Source organism: Vigna unguiculata, chromosome 5, assembly GCF_004118075.2.
Source record: "Vigna unguiculata cultivar IT97K-499-35 chromosome 5, ASM411807v1, whole genome shotgun sequence".
NCBI lineage: Eukaryota > Viridiplantae > Streptophyta > Magnoliopsida > Fabales > Fabaceae > Vigna > Vigna unguiculata.
In genome coordinates this window covers 46564357-46591736 of record NC_040283.1, presented here as the reverse complement: position 1 = coordinate 46591736, position 27380 = coordinate 46564357, and the positions used below count along the sequence as shown (strand labels likewise).

The 27380-nt window shown below is 31.4% G+C and overlaps 3 protein-coding genes across 3 annotated transcripts; 2 read left to right on the top strand and 1 right to left on the bottom strand.

The window, feature by feature from the left end:
• Positions 1-184: 184 nt before the first annotated feature.
• LOC114183329 (protein ROOT HAIR DEFECTIVE 3-like) lies at positions 185-10260 on the top strand. The gene is made up of 23 exons (XM_028070306.1): positions 185-378; positions 613-753; positions 869-935; positions 1023-1125; positions 1493-1563; positions 1723-1786; positions 1883-1948; positions 2066-2113; positions 2206-2268; positions 2384-2440; positions 2620-2778; positions 2865-2933; positions 3022-3113; positions 4039-4117; positions 4367-4532; positions 4611-4735; positions 5061-5323; positions 5397-5493; positions 5588-5755; positions 7842-7946; positions 8210-8304; positions 8933-9029; positions 9680-10260. The coding sequence occupies exons 1-23, from the start codon at positions 369-371 to the stop codon at positions 9917-9919; spliced, it is 2445 nt and encodes an 814-aa protein (XP_027926107.1). The 5' UTR covers positions 185-368; the 3' UTR covers positions 9920-10260.
• Positions 10261-11394: 1134 nt separating this feature from the next.
• LOC114183549 (EID1-like F-box protein 2) lies at positions 11395-13598 on the bottom strand. The gene is made up of 2 exons (XM_028070607.1): positions 13323-13598; positions 11395-12299 (listed from the first exon to the last, which is right to left on the bottom strand). The coding sequence occupies exon 2, from the start codon at positions 12279-12281 to the stop codon at positions 11535-11537; it is 747 nt and encodes a 248-aa protein (XP_027926408.1). The 5' UTR covers positions 12282-12299; positions 13323-13598; the 3' UTR covers positions 11395-11534.
• Positions 13599-21993: 8395 nt separating this feature from the next.
• LOC114184292 (protein HOTHEAD) lies at positions 21994-27053 on the top strand. Its single transcript, XM_028071583.1, has 6 exons — positions 21994-22117; positions 22301-22652; positions 25254-25564; positions 25657-26042; positions 26150-26718; positions 26798-27053. The coding sequence occupies exons 1-6, from the start codon at positions 22042-22044 to the stop codon at positions 26850-26852; spliced, it is 1749 nt and encodes a 582-aa protein (XP_027927384.1). The 5' UTR covers positions 21994-22041; the 3' UTR covers positions 26853-27053.
• Positions 27054-27380: the final 327 nt, after the last annotated feature.

Genomic DNA, 27380 nt, shown 5'->3' with positions numbered 1-27380 from the left:
TCATAAGTTATGTTATATTATATAATGTAATGGATTCAAAAGAAGTTGAAAGTGGCAAGAATAAAAGAAGAAGGGTTATTCTAACACAACTTTTTCCAAATTTAAAGATGCATAAAATAGGAAAGATAGTAAACAATTGTCCACACAAGAATTTTTTCAAGAAAAAGGGGAAAATGTTTGACACCGTTAAACAGAACAAAAATCTCTGTGTTGTGTTGTATGGCGGAAACAAGAAGACGAAAATGCATTAGGCAGAGACAGTTTGAAGATAGTTTATAAGAACAAAAGCCAAATTGTAAATGATTTTGTAAGATGAGAGATTGCCCTTTCTCTTAACTTTTCCCCTTCTTCAAACCCAATCCCGATTCATGCAAATGGGTACGTCTCTTACATGCATTTCCTGAAATATACTTATCAAAGCCTTTTAGTACAATTTCAACGAAATAGAAACGATGCCTGCAGCTATAACTGATAACAATGTTTTCATCTGATTTTTTTTTTTAATACTTCTCAGTTTTAGTAAATTGTTATTCCTTAATGTTGATTTGATTTAATCCGTAGCATGTTTTGAACGGCGACATTATTAATCTTGAAAGTATGTTTATTATTCAGACCATTGTTGTTCCACTCAGCTTATTGATGGAGATGGTACAATCAATGTTGCCGGAATCGAAAACTTCATGAAAGAAGTTAAGTTAGGTGAATGTGGGCTTTCCTATGCCGTAGTTTCTATAATGGGTCCTCAAAGTAGTGGTATGTTTTATATTCTTCGTTATCTTAAGCATATATACATTATAATAGACGAAGAGGTGATGAATTCCATTCCTAGCGAAGCCATTTTTACAATTGTCTTGTGTTGTTTGAACAGGCAAGAGTACACTCTTAAATTCTTTGTTTAATACCAACTTCAGAGAGATGGATGCATTTAAAGGAAGGCATGTTGTTACAACTCTCATCTATCTCTTAGACCTTGCCCATTTAGCAAGGTGGAAAACTGATACATATCACGTGCTTGTTTTCAGGTCTCAAACAACCAAAGGAATTTGGATGGCTAAATGTGTTGGCATAGAGCCTTGTACACTTGTGATGGATTTGGAGGGTACAGATGGAAGAGAGCGTGGAGAGGTGTTTTCTCCACCTTAACTTACTTTGATCATTGTGGTCATGGTCCAGAGTCTGTTGCCTTTTGTCATTTGCATTTTCATTTTATATCATTAACTTCATTGCACAGACGTCGATGTGTTTGTTGCTCCAGTGAAACATAGTTCGCCATACCTTTTTTTATTATAATTTACAGTACTCTTAATTTTTTTTGGCCATGTTAAATGAGAGGATTCAATTAGCTCTCAGATTTATTACATTTATGCATGTTAGAAAGTTGACTATTCTAGACCACTGGGTCTGCATTTCCTTAGGAAAAAATAGGACAAGGAGAGATTATACTTCTGCCTTTGGTTGTTTCTCCATTATACTGAAATTGTCTTTCCCTCAGGATGACACTGCATTTGAAAAGCAGAGTGCTTTATTTGCTTTGGCCATTTCTGATATAGTGCTAATAAACATGTGAGTTCTTTCTGGCCTCTTCTTCCTTGGACATATTTATTACAGACTTGTACAAGAAAATTTCAAGTCTGTGTAGTTGCTGTCTTTTTTTAATGTCCTTTAGGTTATATCTTCTTCCTTTGTGCAACTGATTTTTCCTCCTCTTTAATATTTGTAAAGGTGGTGCCATGACATTGGCCGCGAACAAGCTGCAAATAAGCCTCTTTTAAAAACTGTGTTTCAGGTATCATTCAACAGCCGATTAACTGCAGGCAGCATTTTGCAATCTTACGAGTTGTTATTGTTATTTATCTAATTGGATGCTTGTATTTGCTTTCAGGTCATGATGAGATTGTTTAGTCCACGCAAAACAACATTGCTGTTTGTCATACGTGACAAGACAAAGGTGTCAAAGCAAAAAGCTACACCTTGTTTTGCTAATTTTAAATATTTTCTAGTCTTTCATGTTTTTTCTTGTCTGTATATCTTTATTTACTACGTGGTTAACCTTTTCCTTTCATAGACACCGCTTGAAAATTTAGAGCCTGTTTTGCGAGAAGATATTCAGAAGGTAATTCAGTCATGTCACTTTTTTATATGATGTTATCATAGAGGTATCCAACTTTTTTGTTCACCTTGATTTCTGTACTTTTTACTTGACAGATATGGGACTCTGTTCCTAAACCAGAGGCCCATAAGGAAACCCCATTAAGTGATTTTTTCATTGTAAGATCATCATCCGTTTTGAATCAGTAAACTTTACTAATGATGTTCGCTTATGCATAGGAGAATTGTATTGGACTTTTATAGTAATTCTTTGCACTTGGATACCAATGACCAGGTTGAAGTTGTTGCTCTTTCTAGTTTCGAAGAAAAGGAAGAACAATTTAAGGAACAGGTGTGAATTGTGCACTAGCTTCCTTCTGATTTACATGTTGGTATTGAATGACTAGATACCAGCATGTGTCTGATGTGGCTCACTGTGTATATGCATAGATTTGTATTAGTTTAGCTTTCATAGTGTAAAACAAAGTTAATCAATTTGCTTATGCTATTATTGATTAGTTTTAAATGTAGGTTGCCAACTTGAGGAAACGATTCCAGCATTCTATCGCTCCCGGTGGCCTTGCAGGGGATCGACGTGGAGTGGTTCCTGCTTCTGGCTTTTCTTTTAGTGCTCAGGAAATCTGGAAAATCATTAAGGAGAATAAGGATCTCGACCTTCCCGCACACAAGGTAGATAAGCAGAGGTTATGGTGCCACTGTTTTTGTTTTACATGTATGTCGATTTTCTTAATTATATATGATCCAACCACTTGTAGGTCATGGTTGCTACTGTTCGATGTGAAGAAATTGCTAATGAGAAATATGACCTTTTTGTTTCAAATAAGGTATTTACATTTCTTTTTGTATAGTTGTCCAACACTTGACAATCGTAAGTACTAATGTCATGGAAATTACTTTATAATGACTACTCAGGACTGGTGTGAGTTGAAAGAGGCTGTGCAATCTGGCCCTATTTCTGGTTTTGGGAAAAATCTCAATTCAATCCTTACCACTTGTCTTTCAGAGTGAGTATGGTCCAATTTTATGACATTTTTTATGGCTCGTTTATTGACTTCCATGCAAATGCCATATTATAAACTCTCTGCTAAATCCTAGGGCTCTAAACTATTTCTGTTTGGAAATATTAGAGTCTTTGCCTTGTTGTTTAATTGAATCCTTGCTTTTTTGTAAGTTGTCCTTTGTGATTGGGTTGATTATGAATTCAAATTCTGAAACAACCTCTTTCCATACGCAAGAGAAATGCTGCAAACAACAACCCTCTTTCGTACTTTCTTGAAGTGAGAAACCCTTTGGTTCTGGGATACATATTATTATTACTTAGAAGTAGATATTAATTACAAAGAATTAAGACGGCAAGAGATCTTCATTTAAACAAGAAAAAGAAACTTTGAGAACGTGAACTGATGTAATGAGCGAGGAGTGATTTTTATTGCCCAAGGTGGTCGAAGGAGGATGAATATTCACTTCATGGTCTTTTTGTTTCTTACCTCACAGCTTTATACATTCAATGACAGTTTTATTGCTATGATGTTACACGGTAACTTAAAAAATAAAATGCAGTTTAAGATGAAAGCCACAAACAAGAATGAAGAGAAGTACCAGAGATAAAGAAAAATAATGAATATATTATTGGTGAATGAAATGCGAACAGAAAAGAAGAGATTCCTCTTGTGTTGGTCTTTCCTTTAAAAATGGCTTCCCTTTCTACAACTGAACTACTCTTAAATCCCCAAAGGTAGAAATTCAGGATGAATCTCGTTCAACTATTAAAGCTGAGAGCCCTACTACTAGAAACACCTAACAACTCTAACTACTTTTTAACTATTTCTTTAGCTTCCAGGAACCTGTCATGCATGTTGAAACATTATATGAAAATGACTTGATTTTGATTGAAGGTAAATTGAGATTTTTTTTTTTTTTTAACTCTAGATATGATGCTGAAGCCAATTATTTTGACGAAGGTGTCAGAACGGCAAAGCAAAAGCAACTTCAAGAAAAACTGTTGCAAGTAATTCTTCTTAAGTTCATTCTTGCACAATCATGTTTTTTTTTTTTTATCTTTAATTTCATGTAAAAATAAATGAAATAGCGATAAAACAACGAGAAACCAAAATTAATGATATTGAAATAAGACTGACTAATTAAGATATTGGACTGTTGGTCATGTTTATTTTTCTTAGATGTTTTCGGAGAGTAGTCATAAGTCTTAGATCTACAGTGCTGCTATATTTCGCTTAATGCCTTTTCAATTGGTTAGCTTGCCCAACCAGCATTCCAAACTGCGCTGGGACATGTAAGGTCCATAGTTTTTGATAAGTTCAAGGAAGCATTTGACAAGGCTTTGAATGGAGGGCAAGGGTTTTCTTCTGCTGCTAATAGGTGCGTAGAGTCTTGTATGGCTAAGTTTGACGAAGGATGTGCAGGTATTGAGTCTTATATGCCTCAATATGATGAAGGATGTCAGTGAATTACAATTTGACACCAAAATGTTATTCTTGCAGATGTTGTCATTGAAATAGCCGACTGGGATACATCTAAAGTGAGGGAGAAGCTACGGCGTGATGTTGATGCACATGTCTTATCTGTCCGTGCATCTAAGATATCAGAACTAGTTTCATCATATGAGGTACATGTCAAACATTGTTCATTCATGCTTTATATTGAAAGAATTTTATCTCGTGTTGGGCCAAATAGACCAATGGTTGAAATCTTGTAGGTGGCCATTTGAAATTAGAACTAAAAAAGAGTTTCCACTACAGTTATCGGGGAGAAAAAAAGGGCAAATTGATGGTTTCATACAATGTATTTTGTCATTATTTTGCCAATTAATAATGGACAGTCAAAGTTTATGTCAAGTTTTTTTCTTAGTGATACTTGCTAGAAGTTTGCTGTGTTTATATAGGAGAGTGGCTAACTTCCTAGGAAATTTGCTGATAGTAGTACGCTTGCAGGAACAACTGAAGGAGGCATTATCTGCACCTGTTGAAACTCTATTGGATGGAGCTAATAGTGATACTTGGCCATCGATAAGGAAACTTCTTAAACGTGAGACTCTAGCAGCTGTTTCTGGGTTCTCTTTGGAACTTGACAGATATGATATGGATGAAGAAACAAAAAATAGCATGATTGTGACTTTAGAGGATTATGCAAAGGGTGTGATAGAAGCCAGGGCTAGGGAAGAGGCTGGCAGAGTTCTAATCCGTATGAAGGACAGGTATAAACTTCATGCTAAGTTGACTTATTAAGTTCTACATTATTAGAGGCACTTATCTTTAAATTCAATGCAGGTTTATGACATTGTTTAGTCATGATTCTGATTCAATGCCTCGTATTTGGACGGGTAATGAAGATATTCGAGCCATCACAAAGTCTTCCCGCTCTTCAGTATGATATATAATTAAGATTCACATATTGTTACCCGAGTTTCTATTGCATTTGAGATTGAGATACCCTTTTAACCAAATTTATTCATTTACAGTGCTTGAAGTTGCTGTCTGTAATGGCTGTAATTCGTTTGGCTGATGCTGATGATATTTATGATATAGAGAAAACATTAACAGTCGCATTGACAGATTCATCAAGCGATGCTGGTAAAGAGAAGAGCATCACGACACTCGATCCACTGGCTTCAAGCACTTGGGAGCAGGTGCAATTTTGTTCTTGCTACATTATATTTGACAAATGATAGATCAGAAATGCAATCTATGAAGATAATAAACAGGTATATCTCTTCTCCTGATCTGGTATCAGGGTGAGAACAGAACTAGGGGAGCCTGAGTTTTTGGAAATAACAGAAAGTGAGAAGGCGGGCTAGTACAAACTGGATCAGAAATTTAGCTGTAATCGAAAGGTTGCACGGAACTATTGAACTGTATCACTCCTAGGGATGTCAAAAAATTCCGTACTCGCGGGTATCCGCGAATAAAACCCGCAACGGATAGGAAATGGATATTAAAAATGGATATCCGCTACCCGTGGGTATGGGTATTTTTGATACCCGCATGTTAACGGGGCGGGTACGGGTATCATAGTATCCGTACCCGTGGATACCCGTACCCGCTAAACTTTAATTCAGAAAAATTATTACCGCACAAATGAGTCAAAACATTATGAGTCTTCATTATATTAGTAAAAACTTTAATTCAGAAAAATTATATATATATATATATATATATATATATATATTAGTAAAAACATTATGAGTCTTCATTCAATAATGGTAGTCAGATTCTTACCCCACAAATGAGTAAATTACTTCCATATACTGTGGAGGCATTGATGTGTCTCTAAGATTGGTTATGGACCAACATGGAAGGTAATGAAATTAACACTTTTACTTAGATATTTTAATTAAGTGATTGTTAGAAATTTTTATTGAACTCCTTATGTTTTAAGGCTCTTCTAGATTAAAATTGGACAACATGAAACTTTATACAATGTTGTAAGAGGTGGACATTGATGAAGTTAGTAATTTCTTTAATATTTTATTCAAAAATAAACTACAATATAAATTGGTAGTGATTTTTTATTTGTTTATTTTTCAATAATCAATTGGAGAAAGGGAACTTGTTGATCCAAACAATAATTATGGTTAAATAATTATTTTTTTAAATATTTTTGTAAATACCCGCGGATACCCGTGGATACCCGCGGATATGAAAAAAATAGACGGGTACTCGCATAACGGATACCCGACGGATATGGATACAGGTACGGGACGAATATTTATTCAACGGGTAGGGTACGGGAGAACTACTACCCGTACCCTATCCGCCCCGTTGACATCCCTAGTCACTCCTCACTTGAGGGATTCTGACAATCCCCTCTATACAACAATCTATAACACACCACGAACATTACCTTTTCCATCATTTCTTCCAATTTCTTGAGTCTAGTTTGCAAGTTGAACCAAGTTTCTTGCATATCTTGGTCCCAGCTGCACTGAGTCCAATCTTACCTCCATTCTTGTAAATACTAGGCACCATTGGCACCTTTTTATCCTATGTGATTGTGTGTGCGCAGCTCCTGGACAGAACTCAATATCACTTGGGTTTCAGAGGAAGCGGCAAACAAAATACAAGAATAATATAAATTTTACTTAAGATATAGAATAAACAAATACCGAGGTAGTTTGGGAGACCCGACGCCATCCCCGCAACAACTTCAAAATTCTGTCTGTTAATTCTTCCCCTCTCAATTTATAACCTCCCAATAAATGATTAACTGGACTAATTTGTTAGTTATTGGTTATCTATTTCGGTATTCATTTGCAAAGACAGTCTCCTCCTCCCAATAATTTCCTCATATTCTTCACTTCCTTACACTTATTTCTCTGCACTTCTGTATTCAAATAATCAGCAGGACTTATGTGTGATCCTCATCCCTTGCCTCACATAAAAGTCTTAGAATTTGGGCTTAGACTTAACTCCACAAAACCACTTTGTGAAGTGAAAGTTGTCCTAAACTTATAAGGACTACAACAGTCATATCTCTATTAAGATAGTTTCTGATATTATCTTTGGATTTGCTCTTAAAGTTTAATATTACATGGTCCTTCATTCCTAACATAAATAAAATATATAGAAAATTACTTAGTGCTTTCTTCTGAATTGCTTAGTGTGTATTTTAGGCTAAAGAATGTTGGTGTTTAGATATCTTGCACGTTCTCATGATTTGGGAATATTTTCTATCCTTGTGACTGATCATTTGTTGTGTTTTAATTTTCTTTGAAGGTCCCATCCACTAAAACATTGATCACACCTGTCCAGTGCAAATCATTGTGGAGGCAATTCAAGATAGAGACAGAATATACTGTGTCTCAGGCCATTGCTGCACAGGCATGATATTCTCTCCATTCTTTTTATGACTTTCAAGGTTCTTCTATTCATAGGAAAAATATTAAATAAAAATTATTTGAAATATAAATGCTATTAATTTATTTTAATTAATATCCGTGTGTAAAGGTTACATTGTTGCTTGCAAACCAGGGGACATAATTGGTTTGATAAAAATTATGATGAATATTATGGTACCATATTGTTTAGTTACTGATCAAACGTTTTACTAACATATTGATGATGAAATTTCTTTTTAATTTCAGGAAGCAAACAATCGTAGCAACAATTGGTTACCTCCACCATGGGCAATTGTTGCTTTGCTTATTCTTGGATTTAATGAATTTATGACAGTTTTAAGGTGGATGCTAATTTTACCTACCTGATATCTTTCTAACTTCTTCCTTTGAAAGAAAATAAGGCTCCGTTTTTATTCGCTCTTAATCTCCATCTATCTTCTCTGTTTGCATGTACCCTAATTAAACTCACTGAAATAACCATTAGGTTGAGCCCCATAAGGAGGTCAAAAGACCAGTTTATCTCATAACAAACTAACTAGAACATCCTTAAAATTCTCTTACTGCTTTCTAACCATGTGATCAATCAACAACATATATTGCAATCTGCCAAAGGGCTGTGCCCTCCTTACTTGTCCCAAAACCTCGGGAATGGCATGTTTGGAACTGCTGCTAACTTGCTAGATACATTTAGCATCCATAAAATACAAAAAAGAGCTTACGATATTGTTATTTATACTGCCTTGTATTTATGAAGCTACCGGTACTCATTAACGACAAATTGTAAAGGGGTGACTGCACCCACACAAAGAGAAGTGTACCCGAATAAACTCCATAATTTGTGTTTTACATCAACTATTAAATGGGCATTTTCAAAAACATAAGAATGTTCAAACCTACAGAAATTTCTTGACTTTTATCCAACTATTTACTTTAATTGGTTTCACCCAAGTTTGCTTCTCTGTATGGCAGAAATCCCTTGTATATAGGTGTCATCTTTGTTGGCTATCTTCTCTTGAAAGCCCTATGGGTGCAGCTTGACGTTGCGGGAGAATTTCAAAATGGAGCTGTGAGTATCTCTTATGATTTGTTGTTCATTCTTAGATTTTTTATAGTTGTTAGTTCTTTCTATCCTGTTTATTAAGTTTACTTCTGAGCTGTGACAATTAGTATCTAGTTCAGCTAACGAGCCGTTACCTACTATATTGGGTTCAGCTGTTGGAGTAATTTCAGGGAAGGTGTAATTGACCTTCACGAAAGATTTTAAACGATACATTTTACTGGATATAAAATATTGTCTTGATTTTTTTCATGTAAGATATGTAACATTTCTGGGCTTCCCCTGATATTGGTTTCAGAAAAGAGGTTAATCAACCCATTGGACATGACCGTACATGCTGGATTACTTGCATTTATCAATTAAATATAGCATTAAAACAAACTGAAACTTGCAAACCAATACCTTGTAAAAAACAGACCCCATCTAATGTTTACATACTCCTGCAAGGGTTTCCTGAAACAAGTTCCAGACTACAGTATTCTTGCACTAATCAAAATTATGTATAAGTAACACATGTGGTTTGCCATATGATTTCATTCTCTTGTGTTTCGCACTTCTACCAAACCCGGTGCAATAGATACAGTAGAGCATGTATGTACCATAGTAGCTTGTGTTTTACAGGATGTGTTTAGTATCCTAATGTTCCCTTTTTCTTTCAGCTTCCAGGACTCATCTCCTTGTCTAGCAAGTTTGTTCCAATTATCATGAACCTTATGAGAAAACTAGCAGAGGAGGCACAGAATGCTGCAGCCGATGACCATAGTGGAAATTCATCAAAACGCTATGAGAGGCCTGTTCCTTCTGGTAGAGTTACATCATCGAGTTCTTCTTCTCGTGTGACTTCTATGGGTAATAGAACTGACTCATCCGAGTATATCAGTCAATTAAAAGAAGAGTAGGTAAAGGTAGTTATCTAACTGAAAAGCAAACTATTCTGTTGAAGGGTGGTAGGGTCTTGCAGGGTTTTTTCTTGTTCGCAGATTTATGACTTGTGATCATTTTTAAAGACATTGAAAGGTATGATGCAAGTCTTCCAGTTAGGTTCTTTAGTTAATATGGGAAGTTAGGTTGTGATTTTTTTATACTAGCAGTGCATTCAATCTTGTGTGTAAGAGTTGAATGTGGTCTGAGTGTATCTTTCTGAAAGTTTAAATGTTGGAGTCGTGTGTTTATATTAGATTTTTAAGATTTTGACTGATGCAACTGTATGTAAGATTATGTTTGCTGCCAAATTGGTTATCATGCAATACGATGTTTAAAGTAGAAACTGCTTACTTCTATCATCTTATTTGGCTTTGGCATACCAAGCACGGTTTTGTATACTGTGTAGTTAACAAGTACGCGTTCGAAAAATTGAACTGTAATTTGTGAACATGTCTACGCTATAATACTTGGATAAGGTACAAAATAACTTTTTGAATACTCAAATTGTTTATGTTCATTTTTAACAAATTGATATTTCAACGATCCATTGGTTACTTGATAGTTTACTAGACATAGAACTTGCGAATGGTTGATAGTTTACTAATTTTGCAACCTTCTTTTAGTTTGATACATTTGATCGGATTTTAAAAAGAATTTGAAAGCATAATTTTGTTATTAGAGTTTGAAAGTGAAGAGTAACTTGATTAATAATAGTTTGTTTAGAAAAAATTCTTTCGCAAGTTATTTTTGGAAGATAAAAAAGTACGACAGCAAAAATTAAATAAATTTATATACAAATTAAAAATAAAAATTTAGAAAATTATACCAAATAATTTAATTAAATAATATGTAAATCAACTTTTTATGTAAAAAAAATTATGGAAATGTTTGTCTACACGTCTAAATAGAAATATTAAAAAAAAATACTTTTAAATTACTGCCATGACATAAAAAGAGTGATGGATCATACTCCATAAATGTATCAACTTAGACGAAACTCAACAATACACATTACTAGGAAATGTCTTCTGGATTTTTTTTTTAATCTTAATTGGTATGTTTAATAGTACTTTTAATAATTAAAAATTACTTTCCCAACTCTTAAATTTTCATTTTATTTTCAAATACTTGAGATTTTACCATATGATTTGAGATATATGAAATAATTTGAAAGAATTGGTGAAACTTTAATATACTTTGGAAACATTTATGAGAAGTGAGGATAGGGATTTCAAGGAACAAAAATCTTAAGATTTTATGATTTAGATTTTAAGTGGAAGATAAAATGAACATTTACATTGAAGATATGACTTAATTCTAATAATTGAAGTAATGAAATCAAGTATTTTGTTTGAAATCGTTGAAAAATCATTCAAAACAATAACATAAAGATATCATGTAAATGTTCATTCTGTGAGACCACTTTGATTTGTCTCTGAATTATGGAAAGTGACAGAAAACATACCCTTCTATGCACAAATAAATTTCCAGCCTCAATTTTCATTTTATATTGAAACAAAAAAAGAAAACATAAACAGGAGAGAAAGTTGCGTTTTACAGATACAAGAAAAAACCAGAGAATCATTTATATTACACCAACTCAGATGCTTCTTCAGAATCAGACAATGGTAACAGGGTGCAGAAGCCAAGCATGTGACCGTTTAGGCATACATAATACTCGACACAATCTTCATAGGAACCCAACCTGCAACTAGCACTTTGAGGAATCATATTGGCTTGCAGCATGTTCCACAACTTTGCTTTACAATAAGGACACACTTCTGTTGGATGGAACTTGGCACTTCTCTTGATAAGCATTTTCTTCACCTTTGAAGCTGAAAATGACTTAAAAACTCCTCGGAAGAACCCTATGTCCCCCTCTTCACCTTGGTCCAGATGCTCGCAAGGATCAGATACATACAAAACATCAGTTCTGCATTGTGGTAAGAGAAAACTCCTTCCAGATGTTCTAGAAAACCGTGTCTGATAAACAAAATGACCAGGGATGTGAATGTTGGTGAACAAACCACCTTTCTTGCTTCCTGCACAGTAGATAAGCAACTTCCCTAGGGCTCTCCAGTTCCCATCAACACTGTGACTGCCACTAGACTGCAGATCAAGCATCATTTTTGGAGCTCTTGTTCGACAAAACTCTTTCCACAGAACTCGCTTCGCAAAATCATCGAACCATTTGCATGCACATGACAGTGTAGCAATTAGCTTTGGATTCCAATTCAAGTGATAAAATACTAAGAATATCACATCTTCAGTTAAATGCCCTTTGGTGCATTGGCAGCTAGATGAATGTATGCATCGGTACTGCTTTGCGAGGATCATTCTCTTCACCTGCCCAAACTGGAAGGAAAATCACAAGTTTATGGCAACCCTTTTGTTGGAATACTAACTTTATGCAGAGTAATAATTTCAAAGGGGTTAATATGGTTTTAGTTTCTAATTTTTTACGCAAATTTGAAATTTGTCTTCATCCCAAACTATGATATATTTTGGTTTCCAAACATTAGAAATAAATAGATATAGTCATTTCAATTTAATGACGTTCACTTTTTGGGCTTGTTAAATAGTGTTCCAAACTGGCATTTCAGTTGAAATGCGTCAAAATGGTGTAAACAACTCAAACACCATACTAAAACACGTTTGATACATAATAAAATTTAACACAGTTAGGTTATGATGACTATATCCATTCATTTTTTAAGTGTGCTCACCAAAATGTATCAAAGTTTGGGACAGAGAAATTTCAATTTTATGTCCAAAGTTCAAGACTAAAAACATATTTAATCAATTTCAAAATTATAAATCTGAAGCATATGCCAATGCCATACAAGAATCAAGAATTCATCTGTTCAGGTTGATCACTAAAGTACTCAAAGAAAAAGAACATATAAATACTTCTCCTCCTTCCCTTGAACAGGTATTGTATGTCACAGACTTCCACAGTACTATTACTTCACCCACTCACTACTCCACAATTCATAAAACACCATATTGTTCTCGCGATTCTAACCACAATTGGAGCAATATATACACATTCTGCTGCATTACCACAAATCATATCAGGCAACTATGCTTATGAACGCTAGTAAAGGTTCAGTAGGGGGGTCATACCATTACCTACGCATAAACACAATTTTCACTTCCTAACAGTGACATTGCAATTGTGAATTGTAAAACAGATTTTAGATAGACAAAATTATCGGGCACCCCCATAGAATGCAGGGTACCCCCAATTCGATATTTAACAGAATCCGCAGTCAATATGAGAAATTTACAACGACCCTCGACTCAGGAATCGGCAAAAGAAATGGAGAATAAATGGATTATTGATTGGGGCAGGAAATTCGAAATTTTTCTACTGACCTTAGCCTCAGCTTATTTGATCCGTGACCACCAAACCCTAGAGAAATCCAACTGCGCATGCAAATGAAAAGCTGAATTGAAGGGTTGTGGAAGCATGAGCACGCAATTGCAACTTGAGCTTGCTTTTGCTTCAATGGAGGGGCAATTTACTCCATAAAAGCAGAGAATACTTTGAGGTAGCTGTCTGAAAAGAAAAAACGTGGTAGAAGAAAGAACACTTTGGTTGGATTTATTTTATGTGTTCGTGACATGTTCCTTCAATGCAACATTTTCACATATTTTATGGATGAATTCAATTCAATCCAGGTTACATTTTAGTTTTTTATTTTGGTTCAAATTATTGTACTCTAAGAAAATATTTTAAAATAGTTATTATTTATTATACAATTTATTAATATTCAATGTTTTATATATAGTGATACAGGAACCGTACTGGTAAGGTTACGAGTTAATGGTGTTTTTAATCTCTAGAAAATTATCAGATTCTTTGTTTTAATTTCTAACCTTTGAAATATTAACTTTAGTTTTTTTTTTTTTTTTACTTTTTGAAATATCTAAAGTTGGGTAAATATTTCTGTCTAGAACCTTGATTTTTAAATTTAAAGATTTTAATTATAATGTTATGTTGATATGTTTTGATTACAAAAGTAATATAATATATTCAATTTGGTAGACTTTAGCTTAAAGATGAAAGCAAAAGGATACTTTTTGTGTATTATTATTTAATCGATAAACGGAGCAATTTATCAGCAAATTTTTAAGGATCTAATAAGAAGATTTAGAAAAATAAAACTCAATAAATATGTTTATTGATGCAAAACAAAAGCAACGATCAGACCATGGGAATTTGTTTGGATATGTCATCAAGTTCAATATAGTTTATAAACAAAGTATATGTATGCAAAATATATGAATGAACATAACAAAGTGAATTGTATTTTTTAATCATAATGTTAGAAAGTTATCTTTTTAACCAAATCATGTTGTGTTGGTAATTGTGAAACCATTGAAACCAATATTGACAAAATGTTGGAAAATGAGACATAGAATGAAGAATAAATAAAATAATAAATGTATTATGTGTCAAAGTATCATGTTACTTGATTGCTTTTAATTGTTCAATTCCTTCTTTCTTTTCATTTTGATAGGTATGATTTTTTTTTTAAAATTGTGGATGAATAAAAAATATTTTAAATCGTATGATTAAAAAATATATTGTAAATTGTGCAACTCAAATTCAATAACGTATTTTGAATTGTATAATTTACAAAATATTTAAAATTATGCAATCTAAGAGTGTATTACACTATGTACAATATGAAAATGTTTTTCAAATAATTATATTTTCGTATTGCGTGATCCAAATTGCAATCATGGGGTGCAAAACCCAATTGTGTGTGGCTCAATGTATTAGAAGAAGCTCTTGATACATAAGCAAACTCAATAACTTTTGGACCGAGTACTTCACATATGGGCTCGTACCACTGTTAAGTTGTCTCACTACAGAAATTTGAGCATTTCTTTCTGCACCCCTTTTTCTTCCTGCACCCCTTAAGTCATGAAATCCCGTATATCACCTTCTTCTTAATGTTATTATTAAAAAAAATTAATTTTTTTTATTTTTGCTTTCTTATCTTCTTGTCCAATATATATATATATATATATATATATATATATATATATATATATATATATATATATGTATATTCCTTTCCCAATCATCTCGCATACAGATTAATTGTCAATGGATATTTTGAGCAAGGAAAAAGGTTATTTGACACCATTTGACGACTATTTGACAATTTTTTTGGGTAAAATAGTCTTCATAAAATTTAATTTTTATAATTTTAGAAGGAAGAGAAAGTGAATAGTAATGAAGAATTGTGTCAAATGGTAGTAAAAAAGATAGTGGTGTCAAAATACCTTCGAATAATATACTGTCCTGTATGTAAATGTATTGTCCACTAATTTTTAAAATAGGTATTTAAGTTACATTAGTCATTCACAACAATTTTTTTTTTACTAACTTCAACTATTAAAATAATAAAATTTGACTTTTTTTAGACAAAATTTCAGATATTTTATAAAAAATTAAAATTGTATCGATTCATATCATTTATGAATTGAGATCAAAGTTAAAAATAATTTAAATATAGTTTATTTTTTAAATAATATCTTAAATACAATATCTAATCTTAATGATATCATTTGTTCGAACTTAAGATAACATATTTGATAATGCATATGCAATAGTATGTGTGTACGTGCATATTTGTTGTTTTGTGTTTGAAGCCTCAGTGGTATTTATGTTGAATTTGTGCAAGGAACGTGAATATCATAAATTTCATTAGACATGAATTATTATTACTCAGGCTCAAATGCGTGTTGCGTTAAGGGTTGCACTGCAAATGAATAAAAACAGCACATTCACAAATCTTTGCAAAGACGTTTAATTTTTCACAGTTATAAAGGTGACAAGGATATGATGACATATGATATGTGCACTGTTACCTCCCAAATCAAATCAATTACTAAGTTTTGACCAAAAAAGATTAAAGTGATCAAAATAAAATTCCCATATATTTTTGGCTCAACAAAGAAGTTCTATAAGAATATTCATCATATTTTGTTTGCTAAATATGGATGGGAACAAACAAGTATAATAATACGGAATAAGTAACTAAAACAGGTATATATAATATAATTTTTTATTTAATATATGTTGATAGTTAGAATTCTCAAAATAAGTCGATCTAGTTCACATAAATGGACTCATTACATATTAAAATAAAAATGACTTGATTCGATCTAATTTACTTTTTTCTAAGACATAAATTTTTTACTCAATCTATTGAGTTGATCAATTTATTTTTAATAGTAAAAAATAAAATGTTTACATGTTTCATCAAACATTACACTATAATTGAAATTTAAGTATTAATATACGTAAAATAATAAACAAATAAATTAAACATTCAATCAAATAATATTTAAAAAATATTATATTGTCAACCTACTGTTAAATAATTATAATAAATAATTTATGAAAAGATAATAATATATTGTTGTGACTGAATTACGAGTAGGGATGGCAACGGGACGGGAACGAGTTTTACTATCTCATACTCATCCCAATTCCCACCGGGTAATGGATATAATCTCGTACACATACCCGTACCTATTTTCTTATTACTTTAATATTAATTTTAATTAATTTTTATAAAATAATAAAAAATTACGGTAAAGAAAACATAATATTATCAAATATTTAATATTAGGACTATGCTTGTTTCTTCGATATCAAATACTTTGAAATAAATTATAATTGTTTACATTTTAAATTAGAATACCAAATAACATTTAATGAGAACCAAAATATTTATTAAATTTGCAAACATTAATGAAACCTAATTGATAAATTTTAAAAATATTTAAAAAAATATATATAAAAGGAAAAAAATTCAAATTAAAATATATTTTAAATGTTTGTTTACTTCAATTTTTTTAAATTATAATGAATCTGTTTTTTATACACTAATAAAAGTTATAATACATCACTTGATCAAAATGATGTAAAGAACAAATAATAAACATAATAATAAAATTTTAACATAGATCGTGTATCTTTTGAACCACAATATATGTTGGATGGTGGTAAGAAAATATTCATGGCAATTACATTAAATTTTTATATTGTAGTAAATAAAAATTATTTATACAATTATAGCGAAAAAAATTAAAGTATGATTGTAATGAGTTATAAAATAAAAAATAATTAAATAAAATTTATCGAAATAGTATTTTACATGATGAAAATAAAAAAAATATATTAAAAAATTAACAAATGTGTGTCTTATAAACAATTTGGAGACTATTGAAAGAAATCACACAAAAGAAAACAAATATATAATTAAGGGTATGATAAGATGAGAAATATCTTAGAGATCTAAGCAAACTTTTCAAATATCAACATATATACTCAATGGTTGATCAAAAAATGACGCAAAGAACAAATAATAAACATAATAAAATTTTATCATAGATCTTGTATCTTTTAAACTTCAATATGGTGATAAAAAAAATTCATGGCAATTACGTTAAATTTTTAATTTTTAGTAAATAAAAATTATTTATACAATTATAGTGAAAAAAATTAAAGTATGATTGTAATGAGTTAGAAAATAAAAAATAATTAGATAAAATTTATCGAAATAGTATTCTACATAATGAAAATAAACAAAAATAAAAATATTAAAAGGTTAACAAATGTGTGTCTTATAAACAATTTGGAGACTATGGGAAGAAATTGCGCAAATAAAAACAAATGTATAATTAAGGGTATGATAAGACGAAAAATATCTCAGACATCTAAGAAAACTTTTCAAATATCAACTTATATACTCAATGATTAAGAAATAACAAAAATTGTTTTAACGAAACAAAAAAGTTCTTCAAATGAAACAAAAATTAATAATAATAAATATTTTTTTATATTATTTAGTAAATGAAATGTTTTTGCTATTAAACACTTAAATTAAGAGTATTAATCATTTTCATGTGAAAGAAAAATACACAATAAATAAAAATATTAAAAAATAATATAAATATTCAAATGTTAGACATATTTTTTTTTAACTGATATACACCATTTTAACATAATTACATAAAGGTTATGATAAGATAAAAAATATATTGGAGATGCGAATAAGTTTCATGACAAACTAAATATTTAGAAGAAATAAAAAATAGAAAGAATATATATATATATATATATATATGATTACTTAATTAATTGTGAATATTTTAATAATTTAAATGAGGATGAAGATATGGCGGGGACGGGTATTATAGCGGAGATATATTCATCTCATTCCCATCCCCATACCCAATCGAAAAAATCGGAGATTCCCATACCCAGTCAATGCAGAAATTCCCGTTAAAATGAAAACGAGTTCGGATAATACCCACGTAAACAAATTTATTTATCATCTCTAATAGTCATCCTCTTTTTAATTTAACCTCGTTCATTTACATATTAAATAGGTGGCTCCGATTTAAACTAAGTTGACTCCGATTTAAACGGAATTCGTGCATATTAAATAAGTCAAATCAATTTGACTGATGTTTAAAATGATATATTTTTTTCTCACCGATCAATTAAAACTTACTTTTACATCTTTATATACGTAGGGTGCACAACATAAATAATTTGAAAGTAGGTTTATAAATCATGTGGGGTATAACTGCAATACAACCTTTGGATGTCTTTTATCGGCAATATTGTTACCGTCATACGTGGGAAGAAGATGTCATGTCCTTGAATTTATTGAAGGAAGATCATAAAATACAAAGGAAGCCGTATGTGTACGAATAAATAACTAATTATTATTTTTTTATTTGGTTAGTGGTTATCGTATAAACATGTATGGAAAAATATTTTTAAATTTGGAAAAGGAAATACAATTTTTTCATTTTTCATATATTATAGTTTTTTTTTATTTATTTTGGATCGATTTTAACTCAAAATTGTAAAAATGAGTTCGTTAATTTATTGTTCTCCAAATTGATACTTTTTCGAAGCCCTTATCCTTATAATATAAACCGAGCAAAAGACATGTACATACAAGCAAAAATAGAGTGACTAAGAAAACAAACATGTAGTAAAATCGGTAATTTCGCTGCGACAAATGTAAATACAAACAAGGAGTAATAGAAAATGTTATTCAGCAACTTCTCAAATCCGATATCTAAAACAAACGTGATTGTTTTTTAAACATTGTTTGTCCATGTTTATGTCATATTATACGATGTTGAACATGAAAACAGAAAAATACCAACACGCGACCAAAATAAAAAAAAAATTGAAAAATAAAATCATCATTAGGAAGACGATTTCATTTTTTACATTAATAAAAATCGATTTTTTATGACATAACTTTATTTTTAAAAATAAAAAATAAAAACTGGTTGGGTGAAAGACAACTTCACCTGTCTTTGACCCTATTTTGTAAAAAAAAATAAAAAATTAACAAATCCACTTTTATAAATTTAAATTAAAATCGATCCTAAAATATAAAAACAACCTACGTACCTTAATTATTTATAAATCGTTATAAACTATCTTCCTAACAACTCAGTTGAGTTCCGATTACACAACAAAAATCTTTCTTATCTATTATAAATATATAACTGTTAAAGAAAATACCGTCTATTTTTCAGACACCCTAAAAGAAAATCTCTATTTTTTTTTTCATTTTAAGAAACTTGTTAAACTTCTAACTCCAATATTTTTTATTTTTTTATCTCAGAAGAAGTAGAGGCTAAATATAGAAATGTGACAGACATGATAACATACTTAATTTACATATCTGAGAAGAGGTCGTGGGTGGCATAATTCTACTTTGATTCAACTACTTTCCTAGTAATAACTCCTACTTTTTCTTTTTTTGTATTTCAACTTTTCATGTCTACTTGCGTGTAGCATGTGCAAGTTAATAATTCTCAACATCAATTTGAACCAATGTATTCAAATCCTAGTGTTTAGATAAATGGAACTAATGCACCATGCAAATATGTTGTTGTGTGGATCAGAAACATAACTCCACACCCATGTTTTCAGATGAATTCACATTTCTCTTCATCTAGAAAAAAGTAAACATACACAAGCCAATGATTATTTGGTGTTCCAACTTATATGACTAAAGCACACACAGAACGTGGGTAAAGAAGAAGCAATGAAAATGGATTCATAAAGACGAAAAAAAATATTATAAACCCAACAAATAACAAATACACTCTGATATTTGTCTAAACAAATTCTATAGGAGATATTGATGATTAATTGTATCAACAAAATCAACCATATATAAAGGAATGATTATTATATATATTTGTATTTATTAATGATGTACATGAGTTGGACACAGTTGGGCAACTTGTAGGAGAGTTTTGTAGTGTCTAATTTTCCTCCTGTCTTTTAATTTTTGCATAATTGTTGGTACGATAAATACTATGTAAGTGTTTGGTGAAACATAACAAATAATTCAAATTTGTGTCTGGTTGCATGCAGCAGCTGCAGTGTATTTGACTTTCAGTTTAGAAGTTCAAAACTAAATTTATTTTGTATTGAAAATCACAAATGTTTAACAAATTTTTATTCTGTTTCATTTAATTTCAAACATAAATTATTTTTAAAGCAAAATAATAAAATTTATCCATTCATCAGATTTTAATGTTTGTTCGACCAAACTTAATTTTTCTAACTCGATCCAAATACACGGGTAATGATTTGGTTTGTATGTATAATAAGAGTGTATGTACGATTCTGCAGTACTGAGATTATTGATCTACTTATTTGTGATTAAATGCTTTTAATACCTAATACAGCTAAATCAATTTCGTGATTAATTATATGAAACGCTAGAAGTAGATAAGCTAAAATAATGGGTCATTAATAGTTGTTCTTGGGCTCCTTTGTCTTGATGTATTACCAGTCAACCGATAAACAGAACCACCAATAACACAGGCAATGATCACCCAAATAAATTTTTCTATTCAGAGTATGCGCGGGAGACACATTTTGGAGGAAAAAAAACCAAGGTTCAGATATATGCTTTTTATTTCTAAATTTATTAAATCACTAATATTTTAACGCAAATCTTTAAATTCAGATTCTGATCTGTCAATTTCCATCTTTAAGACAACCACATAAAATTATTATATATTGAAAATTTATTTACATTTGACATGTGCGGTGATAATTATACACCAACACTGAACGTCTACACTTGATTGTTTCTATGTAAGGAACATTAAAAGAAAAAATTGAGAAAGATTTTTAAGATTAAATTTACATTCATTTATATACCATAAATTAGTTTTATCATATCAAATGAATTTTTAATTCTAATGTTAAAAATTAAACTTGAATTTTACAAAATTAATTTACAAGATTGGGATTTACATCATTTACATAACAATGTAAATTTCCATTGTCTTTATTGTCGTGAGACTTCCAACATTGAATTGGTGGATTTTATGATTGTAATAAAGTAAAATTAAAGGAGCAATGAAAAGAAAAGAAGAGCATGAATGGAGAGAGAGAATTTTGATATATTTGGTAGAATATTAAATATGGAGCTTTATTGGTGGTGCCGGTGAGTGAGCTGGCTTGTTATAAAAGTGGTGGATAAGTTTGCAGAGGTAGCCAAATCCAACGGTCAGATTCTTCCCAAAACCTTCACCTTCATTTCTTCATTAAATGCCTTCTTCAGATGCTGTTTCACCCTTTCTCAACAAGCACGGGAGACTTACATTCATTACCATTAACTGCTATCTTTCATCTTTTATTTCATTCTTATTCACTTCTTTCTAAACCTAAATTTCACCACTTTATTACTATAATGTTTTTCTTTCGGTTAAAAATTATACTATTAAATAATAGATAATCAAGTTTAGAATTTAAGATCAGGGTTTAGAGTTTTGATGTTTTTTATATTTAATAACTTGTTTTTCTTAATATTTTAGTTTTCAATATATCACAAACGGATTTGATTCATAAAACATTAGTTAACATTCTCTTAAAAATATGTGTGTTTACTCAAAGAACAGAGTAGTGGGGACATTTGAGAATATTTATATGATGCACATGCACACAGAAGAGAAGGCCAACCAGAGACAGCCACTTAGAGGTTGAAGAAGCTGCTTTTCTGAGACTCCAATGGCGTCCATTGGTGCACTCAAATTCTTGCTTTACTTACTTCCATGTCTCCTCATCCATCTACCTCATTCTCAAGGTTTATTCCATATCTAATCATTTGCTCTACTTTCTAAACTTTTTATTCACATTCTTACATTCACACAAACCAATCTCAAACACAATGATTCTGGTATTTCACTATAGATGATAGACAACAATGTTCTGTAATATACAATAAGACAACCTTTTACCTTCACTCTCCTTGTTGTTATGGTTGCAGGTAAGCGGAATTGGAACGGTGAGTACCCATTTATCAGGAGAGGGAGTTCAATGGAGTCTTGGGACAATGGTGGTTATGACTATATAATAGTGGGAGGTGGCACTGCAGGGTGTCCATTGGCTGCAACTCTGTCTCAGAAATTCAAAGTTCTGGTGCTGGAAAGAGGAGGAGTCCCTTTCAACAACCCCAATGTGTCATTCCTGCAAAACTTTCACATAGCTTTGGCAGACACTTCACCAACTTCGGCTTCTCAGTACTTCATTTCAACCGATGGAGTCTTGAATGCAAGAGGAAGGGTTCTGGGAGGTGGCAGCTCCATTAACGCTGGCTTCTACACCCGAGCAAACCCTAGGTAACACCAACCTTTATCCTCTACGTAAATTCAAACAAAAACTAAATTGCCCTGCTAAAAGAAATAATCCTATATACTAAGACTTCCATTTTTTTACTTTCATTCTTTCAAACATAAAAATAGTAATATATTAATTAATGATTTACACTAAATCACGTCATAGAATAAAAGATGAGAGTTAAAAATAGGAGTCATGCCCATTTAATTCCGTAGGTAACACCCATTTTTATTCTCCTGATAGATCAATTCAAACAAAAAATAAATTGACATGCTAACTTACGTAGATTATTGATAATATTCGTACTAATGCTTTAAGCTTCCATGAATGAAATAACATTGATGAGATTTGTCTAATACTCATTATTTTCTATAATGTGACATTGTTTTAGTATTATTATTATTACTAGTTTTCTGTTCCAACAATCAAGTACAGCATTTTAAATCCAATTATGTGTTTACGTGCAAACATAATTTTATTCAAAACTTCAATAATGTGTGTGTGTTTTTTTCTCCCTTCTCTCCCATTATCGTTATTAGTTGTTGATTATTGTTTCCCAAAGAAATTGTGTGTGTGTGGGGTTAACATTATGTACACCACCACCCACCCAAAAACAAAGGTACACACCTATATATTTGATTAAACAATGGACCAAGGTGAAAGCGAATGCCATTGATCTACTCCCCCAAAGCAGACCATGGCATTCAATCCAAATTTACCCACTGAATTTTTATTTAAAACTTGTATCTCAAAAACTTACTTTTGAGTTAAATTTAAATTTCTTAACCTAATAACACAATGACCATAAGGGTATATTTAGTATAACCTATTTCTAAAAAAAAAAAATACTTCTTTTAGAGAAATTAGGTTAATTGGTATATCTTAAATGGGTTTGAGGATTTTATGGGGTCTAACAGAATGACGATGATATATAAAAGACTGCGTCTAATTTGACAAAATTCCAAGTTGATGAATTAAATGCCGTTGTATGTACCTTGGTAGCTCTATTTTATGCAATGTAAGTTGTTAGGTGAGAGTGTCAGATCTTAAGAAAAGGAAGGGAAGAAAAGAGACCACACACAAAACAGACATTGAATATATTGTGGGGTAGTTTTATGTTTTGGTAAAAATCATTAAGGATGCATGTTGGATCCCTGTTCCTGGGAATAGTCATTGAATTCACATGTTGCAAAATCACAATTACACTCATTCATTTCAATTTTTATTTATTAGTGTTGCTATTTGATGCTTACATGGACCCGTCAATGTTATTCAACATCCACGGAGAAAAAGTGACAAATATATATATACTCAAATCCACTTTTATATGGTCCACAAAATTTTAATGGTAGATCGGGTTTTTCAAATTTTTAAAAAATTAAGCAATTTTATTTTATGTTATTGTTAACATATTATTAACTTTTTAATATGTAAATCAAAATACTATTGTTTAATTTTATAAAATTTTAGAATTAAATATGAAATTAAAATTTATCAGGGATAAAAGTTGTATATATGTAAAATTATAAGAACAAAAATTAATATGGTATTTCTATGATATATAAATGTTATGTAGCATTAGTCATAATTCGGAAATATTATGTGCATTTTTTTGGTTATTTACCGCTTTGAAAATTCAAAGAATTTTTCTTATTACATAAAATTTAATAAATATTTTAAAATAATTTAACCTTTAATGTTGAGAAAAAATTGGGTAAAAAATTTAAAAGTTTTAAAAATATATAGTTAACTTTATTTAGTATAAATATTTTGATATAATTTATTTATTCCTATTTTATCTTCTCCTTTTTGTCTATATCCATCTAAATAAAATACTTTTTAATTCCATTTTCTTTTCTTTTTATTCTTTTTATTTTCCACTCATATTTTTTTATCCTTAATTTACTTATGATCCAAACAAATCGTTGGAGACTAGTTAAGAAAATTAAACAATTCTTTTAATAAATACATAATCAATTTTTATATTTTTTAAAAACAATTTAAAGCAATAATGATATAAATGTTTTCCCTTCATTTTAGTATAATGTATATTGTTTAGAAAGATTAACAGAATCTCAAATTCTAAAATCATTTATGACATCAATCAAATTATGTCAACGAACCACTAAAAAATGTTTATTAAAAACAAATACTAAAACAACACTTATTTCAGAATGAATAAAATAATCACACTATTATTTTGAAGGATAATAATACATTTGACAAAAAACAATTTTGTTTTACAATTTAAAATGTCATCTTTTAATTAATTTAAAAATATTAAAAAATAAGAAAATAAAAAGTAAAAAAAACACTTAAAAAATACGCATCAAATTATAAGAAAAATTTATCAAAATTTAATTTTTAAAAAATCATTTTTCTATTTTGAAATTTACCCATTTTTTTTCACTCATTTTAAACAGGGTACGTATATATATATATTTTTTTCAACATTAATAATTTTCAGGATATTTAATTAATAATAAAATGTGCTTGAAAGACTATGATAAATTATCTGAAACAAGAAAAGACATGGTACATAGATAGTTTGTAGTATGAAACATGTTTTTTGTTTTCTGAAGATTTTGAAAACTAAATTGCAGATTCATAAGAAAGGTGGGGTGGGATACACAGCTGGTGAACGAGTCTTATCCATGGGTGGAGAAGCAGGTTGTTCATCGTCCAAAGTTTTCACATTGGCAGAGAGCAGTTAGAGACGGCCTTCTAGATGCTGGTGTCTCACCCTTTAATGGATTCACCTATGATCACAAGTACGGAACCAAAGTTGGCGGAACCATTTTTGACAGATTTGGCCGCCGCCACACCGCCGCTGAATTGCTTGCTTCTGCAAATCCTCAGAAACTCACTGTCCTCGTCCATGCCACTGTCCAAAAGATTGTTTTTGACACCACAGGTACGATGAACATGTAACAAACAAACACTTCTAACGATGTTTTGTTTCTTAAAATCACTGTCTCATGACTGAAAATGAAAATGGTGATGCAGGAACAAAACCAAAAGCCATTGGGGTTATCTTCAAGGATGAAAATGGAAAACAGCATCAGGCATTTCTGGGGAGTGGGAGACAGAGTGAAGTGATTGTGTCGAGTGGGGCAATCGGCACTCCTCAATTGCTACTTCTCAGTGGAATCGGCCCCAGAGAAGAGCTTCAGAAATTCAACATCCCTGTAGTGCTTGAAAATGAATTTGTTGGTAAAGGCATGGCCGATAACCCCATGAACACAATCTTTGTCCCTTCAAAGAGACCGGTTCAGCAGTCACTCATAGAAACTGTAGGTATAACCAATCTGGGTGTGTACATTGAGACCAGTTGTGGCTTTAGCCAGTCCAAAGACAGCATTCACTGCCACCATGGTATCTTGTCCGCAGAGGTATGCACTTTATTCGCTAAATTTGGTTACATAATTACTGATAATGTTAGAAACTTAGAGCGTGTTATTGGAAATGATGCAATTACTTTTGGAAAAAAAAAAAACAGATTGGGCAGCTATCCACAATCCCACCAAAGCAAAGATCACGAGAAGCTGTTGAGGCTTTTGTGAAGAGCAAGAAAGATATACCGATAGAAGCATTCAGGGGAGGGTTCATACTGTCAAAAGTTGCGAATCCTTGGTCAACAGGTGAACTGAGGTTGATAAACACTAACGTGGAGGACAACCCTGCAGTTACCTTCAACTATTTCAGCCACCCTTATGATCTCAAGCGCTGCGTGGAGGGTATTCGCTTGGCGATAAAGGTTGTGCAGTCGCAGCACGTGACAAACTACACCATGTGCGACAAAGAAAGCGCAGAGAAAATGTTGAACATCACTGTGCAGGCAAATATCAACCTCATACCCAAACATGCGAATGACACAAAGTCGCTGGAACAGTTTTGTAGAGACTCTGTGATCACTATTTGGCACTACCATGGTGGGTGCCATGTGGGGAAAGTAGTAGACTCTGAGTATAAGGTTCTTGGTGTTGATAGACTCCGTGTGGTTGATGGCTCCACGTTTACTGAGTCGCCAGGAACCAATCCTCAAGCCACTGTGATGATGATGGGCAGGTATGTAAATACAGAACATTGCACAGAATGATGTACATTTTTTTAATTAACTTTAATAATATGTTTGTATTTGTAACAGGTACATGGGACTGAAGATTCTAAGGGACAGGTTGGGGAAATTGGGTGGTGTTTAAGGATGAGTCTCGAGTGTGTAGTATGAAATTGTCTCACGAAAAATGAGAAAAAGGTTGTAATTTGAAGACAAAAAGTACTATTAGTAGTAGTATCCTTTAGGGCTGGAAATGGATGTATTTTGTTTGTTTATTGTCAGTGAAGAGTGGTTATCAAATTATGAAGTTAGATTTGAGTTTTCTGAAAAAAAAAAGTTATTGCAACTCCTCAAGGCCGGTTTAAACTCGAGTCATTTTTTAAAACTTGAAATTGTAAGAACCAATTTTTGGTGTCGTGATGAAGCGTGAAGAAAATTAGACACGGTGTAACGATTTAGACCAAGGCTATTATATTATATGTATTCTTTTAGTAGTTTATCAGTCATCTAACATGTATTTTATTGAGCAGAAGTTTCCTCATGCAAACTTTCTATGAACAACATAGTGTATTTTGAATGTAATAAAACATGATTAACTAATTTATGTATAAAATCAATATATATGACTGGAAAAACTTTTTCACTCAATGAATAGACATGTTAACAGAAGTGT

What these genes read in the sequence shown, in the direction of transcription:
- LOC114183329 (XM_028070306.1), top strand. An exon ending in TCGACCTTCCCGCACACAAG is followed by an intron (nt 2,779 to 2,864) that starts GTAGATAAGCAG and finishes AACCACTTGTAG; the next exon opens with GTCATGGTTGCTACTGTTCG. An exon ending in CAAAGTCTTCCCGCTCTTCA is followed by an intron (nt 5,494 to 5,587) that starts GTATGATATATA and finishes ATTCATTTACAG; the next exon opens with TGCTTGAAGTTGCTGTCTGT.
- LOC114183549 (XM_028070607.1), bottom strand. Translation starts at nt 12,281, where the DNA reads ATGATCCTCGCAAAGCAGTACCGATGCATACATTCATCTAGCTGCCAA.
- LOC114184292 (XM_028071583.1), top strand. Translation starts at nt 22,042, where the DNA reads ATGGCGTCCATTGGTGCACTCAAATTCTTGCTTTACTTACTTCCATGT. An exon ending in TACACCCGAGCAAACCCTAG is followed by an intron (nt 22,653 to 25,253) that starts GTAACACCAACC and finishes ACTAAATTGCAG; the next exon opens with ATTCATAAGAAAGGTGGGGT. An exon ending in GATTGTTTTTGACACCACAG is followed by an intron (nt 25,565 to 25,656) that starts GTACGATGAACA and finishes ATGGTGATGCAG; the next exon opens with GAACAAAACCAAAAGCCATT.